The following is a 15,324-nucleotide window of genomic DNA, read 5'->3' as shown; positions in this document are numbered from 1 at the left end:
ACTGGTAGAGTGGGGTGAAACCCTACCCAAGCAAAACCCACAAACCTTGTCAGGGTGAATCATAAGAAAATACTTAATTACCCTGAGTGTAACCCTCTGGTACCTTGCACAAGCAGTCACGCTTAACTTAGAGGCAATGTGTAAAGTGTTTATGCAGCACTACAAGCAGTAATAAAGTGAAAGCACAGTGCATGAAAAACCCCACACCAATCTAGAAACATAGAGTAAAAGCTAATAAATTATTTTAGAACAAAACCAAAATCCAATCAGAGGAACCAGAGATATGCCATTTTAAATTGAAAAAGCACCAGCTGGGGTTATCTAGTCGCGCCAGACAGTGAGAAAGTCACAAGTTCAGGCCAACTACTATCAATACAGGAAGCATGTTAGGCCTGCTAAAAAAATGTTCCTTGAATCCTGATTGCGGAGTGTTGCGAGGTTCTGCATCAAAGATGCATTGTGCAGCAGTGGTCCCGAGGAGCCGTGAGGCTGCAGAGCCGAGTCCATCATCATCAGGAAGGACTTTATTGACAATGAGCTCGCAATCGAAGTCCTGCATCGAAGATGCATCGTGCACCGGTGGTTCCAAAGTAGCTGCATGAGTATGATGTCATCATTGAGAATGCGGTTGACGAGGCGCTTGCAATGTGGAGGCCTGCATCAATGGTTGTTACAAAGAGTCTGCTGAGTGTAATGCAAGGCTTAGTGTCGGGAATGCAATGTGTCCGTTCCGAACACAGCTCGGCTGGCAGAGCACCTTCACACTCACTTATAAGGACCTAGGATTGGGGTGGCACCACTTGGCTGGTAGAACTCACAGCAGACAATGTCCAGGTGCTGAGTTCAAGGTGGTTGGAGGCTTTTATGTCCCTTAGGCTCTGATCAGGAGGCCAGACAACTAGCCTTAGGAGTAACTCTGGTGGTCCTGGGTTAAAGATGCATATCCACTTAGGCAGCAGGGCAACAGAGTAGCAGTGTTTCTTGCAGAGCACCACAGCAGTCTTGAGTCTTCCACAGCCCCAGAGGTGTACTGCAGAGTCAGCTCTCAGGGTCCAGTATTTCCACCTGATGCCCACTTTGAAGCAGGAGAAGGTTCTGGAGGTTTCACCCCCAGAGGTGCTTAGAGCTTCCTGCCTCCTTTGCCTTGCCCCAACTTCTCTGGAATCATTTGTATGTCACGCCACTAGCCAGGCTTATAAAATCTTTTGCCCTGTCCATGGCATCCTATACAGATGACATGCAAATTGTCGTGTCACTGTCGAAGAATGAGGTTAACCTTGGTGCCACTTTTAGGAAGTACATGAGCAAGGTTAGCAAATGGATGGATGGCAACAATTTGAGGTGGTACACCCCTAGCAGGACCCTTCATTCAGGTTCTGCCATGAACCTGGTAGTTTCCTCTTTTTGTAGGACCACCTGGGTTGGCAGGGGGATTTTTAGGTTTCTTTGTGTTTCACTCAAGGCATCAGCTGTGAGCAGTGCTTAATTTGAGCCAGTGGATCCCAGAATGGCCCACCAGTGCTCTTTTTTGGGGACCAGCACTTACTTTTCCTCAGCGAATATTGACCGTGAGCAAGAGAGAGAGAAACACGCAAACAGACTGGAGGGGGAAGAGAAAGACGGAAAAAAGCCGCACAAAGTAAGAAAACAGAGCAGAGTTTTGGGCACATGCACGCCTTCATTAACAAATTAAGCCTCTCTTTGACACATACTCTAAGGCAATTCAAAAGTGACCTCAAGGGCCCTGTGACATTTGGAGACAAGCATATTCTAGTGGTTCCTAACAACGTAAGATTTTATTTATTGACTGCACATATTTGTCCTCCGTCACAAAACCCATTGTGATTGCCAGATGTCAAAGCCACTTCACCGCAAACAGGCATTGTGCCATGCAGAAGGTTCTAACTCTGCCTCTCTTCTGGTGCCATTTGGAGACCATTGCAGTAGTTTCGAAATCTGTAAATGGGCAGATCGTTGCCAGTGTGAAACTTTCCTCTTCTGCCAGCTGAAGCAGAGGGTCACTAGCATTCTGACAATCACTACAGGCGCACAGTAAGAGTTGCATACTGTACCCTCAGGAAAAATTAACCATCTTCGGTGGTAGATTTCACTGTGCTGAGTGTACTGTTATGTAGTGGTCCTTAGGCGAGAGAAAGAATGTTCAAGGAATAAATATAGAATAAATTGTTATGAAATGTCCAGCCGGACAGTTTAATGTTTTGATAAAAATAACGCAAGAATAATCAGACACAAAGTGTGATGGACGTGGGACACCAGCCGATGTCTGACTAACACACTAGAGGGACACAAACAAGGGGAAAAATAGTAGGCAAAATCTGGGCATCTGAATATCATGAATCATAAACAGATAATCCACACTATACACATATGCATGTACAATTTATATCAACTATGCATTTAGTGCATTTCGGTCGATGAAGTTTCGAACCATACATAATATCGGTTCATCCTCAGGACAGAAAATAATTGCCTAAAGAAATAACAATTACACTTGAACCCACGATAGAGTGAAGCTGAAATTGTGAAAATAAGTACCTACCCAAGGTCCTTAGCTTATTGCGCCCTGGGTTCCCTTGTATTTTTCAAATAGAGTGTACTGTTATGTACATCACAGAGTGTAGACATTAGAAGGAATCCCTGCTTTACACCCCTTCACACACTGAAAGGGAGGCTCAATTTCCCATGACTTCATTTCATGACATGCTTTTTAGGGGTTTAGTAAAGCGCTCCGAGTACACGGAGGGCACGATTTACAAAGGTAAAGTTAGACTTAAAGTCTAACCTAGACCAAAAGTCTAACTTTTCAGCTTTTCGGTATTCACAAAGGTACGTTACTACTAGTAACTTTGCTCCTAGCAAACGTATTAGCAGTAACGTTACTAGTAGCAAAGTTCGTACAGTAATTTACCTTTGTGAATTCCAAAAAGTAGTAAGGTTAGACTTTTGGTCTAATTTTACCTCTGTGAATCGGTCTTTTAGACTTTAGGTGTAAAGTTACACTTTTGGTATAAGTTAGACTTTAGGCCCAAAGTTAGATTTCAGTTCTAAATTTAGACTTGAGCTCTAAAGTTAGACTTTAGGTCTAAGTTTTTTTACCTTTGCGATTCCAGCCCTAAGCAATTAATGATCATTCTTCAGTCTGTTGCCAAAATTGCAATTGCTACATTCTTCACCTGTGAACCTCATCCTAATATTGAGAGAACCTGTCACGTGTAGGATTTCCATTAATTCTGCATTGAAAGGGTGCTTTAGAGGGAGATAGCACCAACTTACAACTCCTGGCAGGCTCTGTGTAATTGTACATAAAACACTGTGGTACCCCTGAAGAACCTGTAGCTAAAATCTATTTTATAAGTTGGATAGTATGTAAAAATATAACATTCAAAGCAGAAAGTTGTCTCATCCCCCCCATCATGTGACTACACGTGGGTCATTCGCTTTTTGTCTTCTAACTAGATTTCGGAAATTACATTCTGGTGGGAGCACTCTAACCATCTATTGCTCCACTCTAAGGCAGTCTAAGCTCCACTGCAAGGGCGGCACCCACTGTGAGCAGATACAACTGCTTCACCCTAAACCTGGACTTCACTGTTACTCCAGCCAAGCCAAGATAACCTTCCAAATGTGCTCCTTGGTTAACCAAGACACACATGATAATACCTGTCACCATCTAGCACAGATACTGAATATCCCAGGCACCTCAAACTCTTCTCCTCCAAACTACCAATTTTAGAACATCTGTGTGGAAGAAGTCCTCTGAGAGGGACAGGTGCTCTGACTGCATCAATCACAGCACAGAAAGGGTCCTCAAGGGGTTTCAGAAGGTGGAAAACTCTTTCCCTCAAACCTTATATATTGAGACAATCAACTGCTCAGAAACAGTTCTCTGAATCAGCCACTGCAGCCTGGAACTCTTTCCTCCCAGTCTCAGAACATTGACCACTCTCAAGCATTTCCAAACAATTCATCTCATGCCTTGTCTCCAAGAAGGTTCTCACTAGTGGGCACTCTGCAGGGTGGATAGTGTGGTGATAGGGGGCGGTCATTCTGAGGAGAGGGTAGAGCATGCCCTAGTGTCCCTTTGTTGGAAAGTGGACCCCAAAGGTAAGTTGGTGATTCCAGAAGGCGTCAGTGAATGGGGCCCATATCACTGCTCTGCAGGATACCTGTGCCAGCCCAGACACTGATGGTGAAAATGTTGGTCTCCTCAGAACAGTATCTGCAGGGAGAAGTCTGTAGAGGTAGGAATGTCCACAGGGAGATGCCTGACCACTCTGTGGCCAGGGTCTCCTTGGAATCGGAGGGGGTCCTTCTCAGAGAATGTTAAGTGTCTGTACACAGATGCCCACAGACTGCATCCTTGGCTGGGAGCTCCCACAGGAGAGTAAAAAGCCAGATGATGTGGCTGCCCTTTGTGCCCTACTCATACAGATTTTTTAGGGTACTTTCCCTAAACAGAGGGTACAGCAGTCCTGGAGAAAAGTGAGGGGTGAGAGGTGGATGCCACACACACTTGGAGGACCAGAGGGCCAGGTGTTTTCTACCATGACAGGAGGGGGACCCCAGGACTGGCACCGGTGAGTTCAGTTCTGACCTGGAGGTGCGTCCAGCACTCTCAAAGTGACAGGATACCTGCACCAGGTTAACTTATACCAGACACAGAGTATGTCACTATTGAGAGGGGCTATTTGTCCACCCTTGAAGTCCTGGACTGGAGGCACCTCTTCAGTCCACGGATACAGACCCTTAGCTGATTAGCCACACCTGAGATGGTTGAAATAAGAGTGGAAGCAGGGTGTCAGCAATCTGACATTTTAGCCCCTCACTATATGAAACCTAAGCATCTAGAGGGCCATCCACAGACTGGGCCTACAAACAAAGGGTTCCGGCCTATGATTGTAGCCTGACTCTTGCAGAGTAAAACCTCCGGTGCCACCAATCAAAATAATTGTTTTGACAGACAAAAACCTCCCGTGTAAATATTAATAAGTCATACCTATGTAGAGTTGCTCCTCAAGGCTAATTTGCCTACCTATACTGAGACTTTTAATGAGGTAAACAGAAATTCCTCTAAAGAGCCATACAGTAGACTAATTTGACCGGTCAACCCTAATGGGTAAGTATGACACATCTGAGCCCAGCTGGATATTCAGGGTAAGGGCTGTTGGCACAACACTTTAATCCTGCCTGAAAGGCCCGTCTGAGACATATCTAAAACGAACGTGCCCATGAAAGGGGCAGATCATTATTGTGTATCTACTGTCTGGTTGCTAAAGGAATCCTGCTTTTTCTTAACAGACTTTGTTCTCACATTTGTATGGCACCAGTACTGCTCCATCCTTGTGCTGTACCATTCCCAGGGACACACACTTGCAGGGCAGAGTCACAACTCTTGCGTTACATTGCACTCCACATCTTCCTGTTGTAGGGCAAGAAGTTGAGTTAGGCACACAGCAGTGGAACTTTTAAAAAGGTGATTGAGCCTGTAGGTCTCACTCAGGTGGCACAAAATAAAATGGACCTGTTCACTACTACTGATCACTACACAGTATGCTGCCACCACCACACTCCTGCTGTTTAACTCCTGGTGAAGGCGGTAGCCTTCCACTACTATGAGAGTAGCGATGTGAGCACCCCTCCTGCTCTACCAATACCTCAATCCGTGAACCAGGACCATGTTGTGATGCATACGCATGATCCTTGCTCGCCTATGATAGAAAATCAGCATTAAGAATCCAGAAAACAGTACAGTTGGGCACTCAGGGCATTGATACATGTTTTTAACCATGAAGAGAAATTTTCTGTCCCAACACATATGAACTAAAACATAAACATTAGGGACAATTGGGAAAATGAACATGAAGCCCTCATTTCTTTACGAAAGATTGATTCTGGAATCCTAAATCACAAATCAATGATGCAAATGAGACACGGGATTCACAAACATGAAACTAGAAAAGTGGATGTATCCAGGCACAGTTTGACAAGTTGAGTATGCAAAAAATGTAATCGGCAGTGCACAAACAATTGACAATGACGGCATTACCTAAAGAAAAAATAGATGCACATATCAAAATCCCAATACATTTAAACTTTCAATCTCACCATGAGCACATATCAACAAAAGTATTTTCCCAAATAAAATCTTACCTGTTCACACCATCCACCCTGTATTTATATGACATGTCACATAATGTTACTGAACAATAACAGAATCTGTAATCAACGAATAGGAATCATATAGGTGTGTTAAAAAATACAAAGAAGGTCAGTAATAGTTGTAATGGGTAACAAATTTAATTTTTGTAGTTAGAAGTAGTGCTTTCAGAAGGCAAGCATTTTATTATGCTCGAAGAGGGTGATTTTAATTATTTCGTTTGCTAGCAATACTCAGAATCATAGAATAACTCTCATCCAAATTCATGCACCAAGGGAATATAGATTAAAATCACAAAATCCATTTAAACCCCTCTATTCTTAGTTGTGGAACTCTAGCACCCTCTAGTGGATGTGTGCTAATGTATCAAATGCCAAAGAGATATAAAGACAAGTAAGTACTCTAGTCATAAAAACCATAAACCTGTCTGAAGAAAGTAGAAATATATTTCCTATCTTCATGATGTACATTTTCTCAGAGACGCAGATGTCTTGAATTTTTCCAGTGAATACTGAAGAACATGTGTTATGTGAATAGACAAAGTGTAATAAATATATTATGAATAGGGCTCCCGGTTTTATGGTATTTAGTTTTGTAACATTTCCATCTGTATTTATCCATATTTATTTTTAGGTAATTTTATCTGTATTTATCCACATTTATTTTTGTTGCAACCAAAAAAAGACGCTGCAGCTAGTATTTTTTCACATATACTTAAATCGACAACGGACACTTGGTTGTTATAGATTTAGATAGATTTATGTAGGTGGGTAAATGGGCTACTGCGTTTGACAAAGAGGTCTTTTTGTTACTTGCAGTTAATAAATTGTAATCTTTTTAATACAGCACAGTGAGCTATGAATGACATGTGGCTCCTACACCTTGTAACCCTCACTGTCTTATTTAACACATCATACACATTAATTGACAACCAGATGATTTATTGTAAATGTATAATGTGTGCGTGTGATATAAGTGCCCTGACACCCTGCATTGGGATGAGTAGCGCCATTGTACTATAAAAAAAATAAAGCAAAATAAAGGTATTTCAATTGTTATTTGTGTAAACACCTGGACAGACCAGCAGATCTAACATTCATAAAAAGACATGCCTATCTCTTTTATACAGGGATTGAAGAATATGCCTCTTTTAAATGTTCCCTCCATTTGTTTTATGTGTGCATCTCCTCCCCATAGCTCCCAGCCAGGATTCTACAGCGAAAGGGGGCCTGATGGCCCCTTACCATCTGCCTTTGTAATGGCAACTCCAGGAATGGTGCACTTCAATGCTGTTCAAAGAATGACAAGAAAACAAAAGTAGCACTTAACTGTCAAACTCTGTGGGAATAATCCCAATCTGGCCACTTTGTGACCACTGTGCCTTGATTTATTTATTTATTTTTACATGCTTTGAACTTTTTTTTTCTCCGTCCCAAGGCTGCACTTTGCAAGAGACAAATGTCAGAAAAAGACAATTCCAGCAAAAGTGTTTCTTTCTTTTTTGTTTCCATTTCACAGGAGAACCCAAACACAAAGCTAGCATCCAAAGCAACTGACACCTGGTTGAGAAATCCACAAATCAATCAATCAATCAATAACATTTGTAAAGCGCGCTACACACCCGCTAGGGTCTCAAGGTGCTGGGGTGGGGAGGGGGCTGCTACTGCTCGAAAAGCCAGGTCTTGAGTTGCGTCCTGAAGGAGAGATGGTCCTTGATGCAATGATGTGACATTATTGTAGCTACAAAAAATCTCGCAGCTAACATATTTACTGGCATTTTTCCATTTAAATTTATAAATACAGACAAAGGACAAATATTTCACCGGGAGCCTTAATTATAAATAGTGGTTGAGAATCCAGACACATTGACTCATGATCACCATGACTAACCATTGCACACATGCACATTTTCGTAAAGACCACTGCTCACATTTGCAATATGTCACAGAGAACACCTTGCACCCCTCCCAAGATCTCTGCAACACCCTCTCGGACTACTTCCCCTCCAAAATCGCCACCATCTAAAACAATTTCGCCGCCCAAATTGCCTCTCTCAACCCTAACAACATCACCCAACCAGTGCATATCAGCTGAATGATCACCTCATGTCCTCCATCTAATCCGAGGCGAGCACCGAACCCTGCCCCCATCATATCTTCAATCTCTGAACCAACCCAATGAGCACTGAACTCACCAGCATCCTCAACACCTCCATCTCCTCAGCAATCTTCTCGGACAGATGGAAACATTCATAGGGTAAGCCCCTCCCAAAGAAACTATCCGCTGACCCCAGCGATCTCAAAAATGATCGACCAATCTCCGTGCTCCCCCACCCTGCCAAAGTACTCAATAAAGCCATCAACCAACAACTCACTGAACACCTGGATCAAAACCACTTATTTGACGCCTCACAATCAGGATTCCGCACCAACCACAGCACTGAGACTGCACTGATGGCTGCCACATACAATATCAGAACTCTCCTTGCCTGCAGAGAAACCGTAGTCCTGATCCTCCTCGACCACTCTGCTGTGTTCAACACTGTCCCCTCATCAACAGATTCTACAACATTGGCATACAGCAAAGTGCCTTCAAGTGGATCACCATCTTTCATTACGGGACTCACACAGAGCCTCCCTTCACCTCTTCTCCCAAGGACATTATTTGTGGCGTACTCCAAGGTAATCCCTCAGCCCCACCCTGTGAAGCACCTTCATGACCCCCATTGCAGATGTTGTCAGGTGCCACAGCCACAACATAATCTCCAAAGCAGACAAAACTCAACTAATCCTGTCACTCACCAAGACCCGTGCAATGCCAAATCCAACTTCTACTACACCATGACCAATGCAGACAACTGGATGAGAGACAGCCGAGTCAAACTCAACTCAGATGAGACACACGTACTGATCTTCGGGAAGAATGCTTCCATCTCGGACCACAGCTGGTGGCCAGCAGAACTCGGACCAACATCCACACCGACAGACCATCCACATAACCATGGCATCATCCTGCACAACAAAATGACCATGAAACGACAAGTCACCGCAGTAGCCTCCTCTTGCTTCCACACCCTTCACATGCTCCGAGGAATCTTCAGATGGATTCCAGTCACCACCAGAAAGACCATCACCTATGCCCTTGTCACCAGCCCCTTCGACTATTGCAAAATCTCTATGCCGCCATCTCCATTCAGCTCCTCAGAAGACTCCAGACCATAAAGAACACGGCAGCCAGATTCATTCAGGACCTCCCCAAACTGACCCACATCAACCCCTCAGCAACCTCCACTGGTTCCATATCCAGGTATGGTGTCAGTTCAAGATCCTCATGCATGCCGACAAAGGACTGTCCTACATCAAACGTTGACTGAAATTCCACTTGCCCACAAGACACCTGCACTTCTCACTTGCCCGTACACACCCACACATCCCACCCCCCCCCCACATCCGTCACAGCTACACCGGGGCTGCTCCTTCTCCTACATTGCCGCCAAGACCTGGAATGACTTGCGTCTCAACCTCTGAACAACACCCTCCATAGCACTAGATCCAAACAGCATGATACAGGTTAGAAAGTTATGCTTTTTCCCAGTCTTTGACTATCCTAATTTATCTAAAAAGGGTTTGTTTGGATAGAATTAAGTTGGTATTGGTTAAGTCAACCCTAACCACTGTAATGTTGCAGAAGTTGCATTAGTGATTTTAGCTAATTTATTCCAAAAGTGGGCTTTAAATGCCCTTTTGCTTTCCTTTTTTTTCAACATTTTTTGGGGGTGGTGGGAACCCGCCTATCAGAAACTTACTTGAGGAAGTCTCCCTTACTGGATATCAGATGGGATATTACACCTGGCTTTCAGCAGCGCCAGTTGAGGATGTGGGCGGGGCCAATACAGTAAGTGGGTGGGGCCAGTGCAGGAGGTGGGCGAAGCTGGGGAGAAATGGGTGTGGCCTCCTCCCCCAAAAATGTGAGCACCTGGACTTAATATTTTACAAATTAAGCACTGCTAGGGATGACAGTGTTGCGTTATGCAAATGCTGATTGATTGATTGAAATGTCACGTTTACCACGCTCAGTGCAAGATGACTGAATATCTGTGTTTTATGCGGTACTTTAAATGTTATGCTTAGGATTTTATCAATGTAGTGGGGTCTGTCAATTCGCATCTTCCTCTGGGTAAGTGAGTGAGTGATTGAGTAAGATTGTTCATACATTAAAGAACTGTCTGTGCATTACTAGAGCACCATGGCTAAAGATTGTAGCCTAGTAGACAGCCAGATTTAAAATCATAGACTCTTAGAATGCAATAGTGATAAAACCCTTATGGTACCGGAAACGAATATTAATAGATATTGTACCTTAATGTACCATATAGTTTTTAAAAAAGAATTACAGATTATGCCTTACTTGAAAATTACTTTATATATTTACTATAGCATATGTAGAAGACAATGAATATTGGCACAAGAACTGCATCATTCAAACTACTTCCTGGAGTCCCTGCTCAAAATCCTGTGGGATGGGGATATCAACAAGGATCTCAAATGCCAACGACCAATGCGAGCTCAGACGCGAACGTCGACTATGCAACATGCGGCCATGTGAGGTGGACATCACAAAGCACATTAGGGTAAGATATTAGCTGAAATGAAAGAACGATGCACTGTACATCACTACTTTAAATGATAAATTAGTGAAAAAATTGACATAACCAAACATGAACCCTTTACATGAATCTTTTTATCCATTTGGACTGGTGCATTCTGAGCCAGTTCTGGTCAAATTGAATGTATGAATGAATAAATGAACAGGGGAAACCATACAGTCTATGATGAAATAACAGCCATTTGCACATTCTACTCCTCTCTCAGTGTGGCCAGGTAGAGCCGTCCTGGGTCCCAAAAGACTCTGGGTCACGACATGGGAAGTTGAAGAGTAGCAAATGTCTCTCTCCTATCTTTACATTGGGCCAAGACAATAAACCAATCGCCTTTATTTAGAAAAGTGTTTCTACACCAGTTCTTGACAATTTGTCTGTTGGCCATCAGGAAAGCCTGGGCTGATAATCTACGTACAATGGTTGGTATCAAGATATCCAAGTACCAAACTCTAAGTCAAGTGCAATACCCAGCATACATAGGTTGTTGATACACAGCAGCGGTCGGTAGTTGGAGTACCTGGCGGGCGGTGACGTGGGAAGGGAGAGGGGCAGGATGGGAGGTAGGATTATGGAGGTTTACAGGTAAGTAAACATATAAATAAATAAAACGAATTTTATTGCGCGCACTGCATCTCCAAATGCGATGCAGCTCGCGCAACAAAATTTGTTTTTATTTATATGTTTACTTACCTGTAAACCACTGTAATCCATAGATCACTACCCCCCTCCCCATGTCACCGCCTGGCAGGTACTCCCACTATTGACCGGGTCGGCTGATACACTAAGTAAGACTGTAAAGAAGTCTAAATTAAGACTTGTGAAACAGTGAATGTCTATATGCTTAACAAAAGTGGAACTCGAGTCCATAATTTTTAGTGCAACTTCTGGGTGGATCTGTGCAGCCTGCCCATTATGGCTAGTTTTTATTTTTATGGTTTGTGGTGTGAACACCTCGATCAGGTCAATTGCGCTGTCTCAAAACCTAGTTTCTGTCACACAGAGAACATGATAGTTCTCTAACTCAATCATGTCTTGATTTTGGTAGAGGATTTAGGGGCAGTGTGCATTGCTGATGCTGTTTCTTAAAGATCCACAGATAGTCCTGCCTGGATAGGGATTAAAGGTGGCGCGTGGTCTGTTCGATGTAAGCATGGTTTCTGCAGTGCTTCTTTTTCTATGGATTGATGATTAGATGTGTTACAAACCCGATGACTTTGTTGCTGGAATTTGGCTGTTCATATTGTTAGATGCCTCAAATATGAGGAAACTCTAGGGTTCGTGCAGGGGATTCTGCCTTGACATTCTTCCACGGAGGGGTCGCCTTGGCGTGTTATGTGATTTTAGACGTGTTACAGCCATGCAATGGTATAGACAGTCTCATGTACAGGGGCAAGGGGAGCTGAGGCTGCAATTAGACCCTCATACTAGTGCTTAAAATGGTGAAAGTTCAAGCTGCCTTCCTCCCTCCTACTGTGACCAGCTTGGATCAGTATGAACTATCTATCCCAGATGCCCATGGCACAGTTGACTTATATTGGAAGTCGTGCACCTGGCCTTGAGAAAGTTGGTTGTGGAATATAAAAGGAGTCTAGTACTCTGATAGGCACAAAGTGATGAGAGAATAGGTTCTCCACATGTCTTGAGGATGTAAACATACTGTGAAAAATTTAGGGACACTGTGGCAAACAAAAAGAGTCGAGATGTTACTTCTAACCATACAGTATATTGTTTTGCTTTGAAATAATACTTGTGATGGAAGATTGGAGCAAAATGAAATAACCTTCCTTATTTATTCCTCCCCATCCATTTTAGCCTGGAAAGAAATGCTTGGCGGTGTACCGAGGTGATAACCCAATGAACTTCACCATATCAGGCTGTGTGAGTAAAAACCCATACCGCCCCAAGTACTGCGGCGTCTGCGTGGATGAGAGGTGCTGCACTCCATACAAGTCAAAGACTATCGAAGTCAAGTTCGAGTGTCCTGATGGAACCTCCTTCACTTGGAATGTGATGTGGATCAATGCATGCTTCTGCAATCTCAGCTGCAAGAAACCCAACGACATCTTTTCAGACCTTGCGCACTTCCACGATTACTCTGAAATCGCGAACTGATGTACTGAAGCTGAGATGTGATACCTAAATGACCCAAGATACCCCATCTCGGACTCCAGAATCCATCATTTGTAGTTGACAAGCATCTGAAATTGAGTGGCATATTTTACTTCCAAAGTTTGTGAAACAAGAAACAACTTTTTTTGTCATATGATCTCAAAAGCAAACTTGGATAAGAAGGTGACGGAAGATCTCACGATCCAGCACAGCTTCTTACACCGAGCGTCTTGCTCATCAAAGCAGCGTCATATCATTGAATGACATCTCAGCATGTATTGTTCTGTGAGACTTGATGCATGACAATTACACAATAATGTGCTTCATTCAATGTACATTTTTTGTAAATTACTATTTATTGAAATAACTTATAGTGTGAGGGAAACCCTCGCCGACATCAGTAGCATTGAAAACTAGTAATAGACATCAAGTGCAAGTTAAGTGATTAAATCTTCTGTGTCATTTTCCTGAAATGTTATTTTATGGAGTTAATATATTACATGCACGTTGGAGCAGAAGCTATGTTTTTGAATCTTATAAGTGCATAAAAAACAAAATATAATAAGTATTACCTGTATTCTTGCTGCTTTGGGTGAGCAGACCTGCTGATGTAGTTTGTTGAACATGAGCCATTCAGATTGCATTTACTACCCCTTGATAGATTTCAGGATATTTGCATTTGTAACACTTTGAATGGCGCAACCATTTAATGAAAGATGTCATACTAAATTAATGGGAATATTTTAAAAAAAGGGAACCAAGTTCATTTCCAAATTTTGGTCAAACAAAAATGTATATCACATATAAGATTGGAGATCTTGGCTTGCACCTTTAGAATGTACTCACATGTCATAAAATGTTGTGTTTGTGCAAACTGCATTTGCCAAGTTGCACAAATATCAGGGATTCATTGACAGCCATTTGCGAATGTGCATAATACCCTGTTTCACCCTTTGCAATTTTGCACAATTAAATTGGTGGATGTGGAGATAGGCTACTTACTAACAAACAAACTACAAAGCACTATTGCACAACTCCGCCTCCTACATTTATCCACTTGTTCCTACTCGTGGTTGGTGCAAATTAGTAAGCAGAACACATGGGTCAATCGTATTCCATAGGGTGACCATACCCAGAGCACTGCTAGAGCTCTGAATCAATGCTGCTCCAATATATTTTTTGCCACTGCTTCCTAAGGGGTCAAAATCAACATTCCCTCATTTTCAAATTCTGGGTCAGGATTATGCTATCCATCCTGCTGAAGAGGCTTGATGTCAGCAGTATGCTATTAACCTTACACCTTAAACATATCCGCCCTTTCATTGAACACGAATGTCTGCATTTTGCACTAACTGGACAACTCTATGCAGCACAGCACTGTCCGCGTGTTAGTGTGTCGCCACCGAATATGTGGATTGTTGAAGGATTTCAATTTATTGGCAATACTCAACACCTAATCCAAGAATAATATTACCAGAGATCTTAAGCTTCATACACTCTGGTGAAAATGAATTTTATTCCACATTTCAAAAATGGACAACAACATATATACCATGAGCAGTTCTATCTTAGCCAAAGCTCCTCTGGGATTATTTTACATATTTCCATGAATAATATTTGTACACTTACCGAAAAAAGTTATGAATCACAAAACCTTGCCTTAAAGGAGTAAGTACGCCTTATTCCTGGCGAGATGTCACACCTAGCCCTGGAGGGAAAGGACACTTGCACCAGAAAATGCTCTGTGAAAAAGGCCTTAGGTAGGACATTACTCTTCTATGCATTTCACCCTACTAATCACAGTAACCCATTACCTGCTACTCATGTGTAACTTATTTTCATTGGCCGTTGACAAGACAATTCTCCCCTAGGTAGCCCATTTTGTGTGGTTTTGTGTTTGACACAGCACAGAGAAATGCATTTTTTGATAGAATGCCAATTTGCACCTTTTTTATTGTATGCTTCCGTCACCTGGATGTTTATAATCTCCTCGTACTGCTTCTTCTGCACTGAGACTTTGCACCATGCAAGGAGTGCAAAATGTACTTTACTTCGTTTCCTTATGTACACGGTTTACAAATTAACTCTCTGTATTGTATTGAACGTTTATAAATCCTCCACGAAGCATTTAAAACTTCTGTGCATGATTTAATTGCCCCCCAAAAAAATCATGATTTGCACGCTCCCCATTTGTTGTTGCGGTCTAGAATGAACCTAATTCTGGGCGGATATTGAGTCGAGACACAGGAAGTAGGTTTTGGTCGGCACATTTCCGAAAAGTAATATCCGGTGGTATCTCAAATAATGTCAAACATATACTTACATTCGCTTTGTCATACAAGACATTCAGTAATCACAGACACAGTTGCACCGGTTT

At 42.6% G+C, this 15,324-nt stretch overlaps 1 protein-coding gene across 2 annotated transcripts in view; it reads left to right on the top strand.

The window, feature by feature from the left end:
* Positions 1–15,081, top strand: part of CCN4 (cellular communication network factor 4) — a 205,387-nt gene extending 190,306 nt beyond the window's left edge. For both annotated transcript variants that reach the window (XM_078686735.1, XM_078686736.1), the window contains exons 4-5: positions 10,615–10,808; positions 12,651–15,081. In XM_078686735.1, coding sequence (XP_078542861.1) covers positions 10,615–10,808; positions 12,651–12,950 — 494 coding nt within the window. In that variant the 3' untranslated portion in view covers positions 12,951–15,081. The remainder of the gene's footprint in view (positions 1–10,614; positions 10,809–12,650) is intronic.
* The last annotated feature ends 243 nt before the right edge of the window (positions 15,082–15,324 follow it).

The sequence above is a fragment of the Lissotriton helveticus genome, chromosome 4_1 (assembly GCF_964261635.1).
Source record: "Lissotriton helveticus chromosome 4_1, aLisHel1.1, whole genome shotgun sequence".
Taxonomy (NCBI): Eukaryota; Metazoa; Chordata; class Amphibia; order Caudata; family Salamandridae; genus Lissotriton; species Lissotriton helveticus.
Note: the sequence above shows the minus strand (reverse complement) of the source record. Positions and strands in the feature narration are given on the sequence as shown.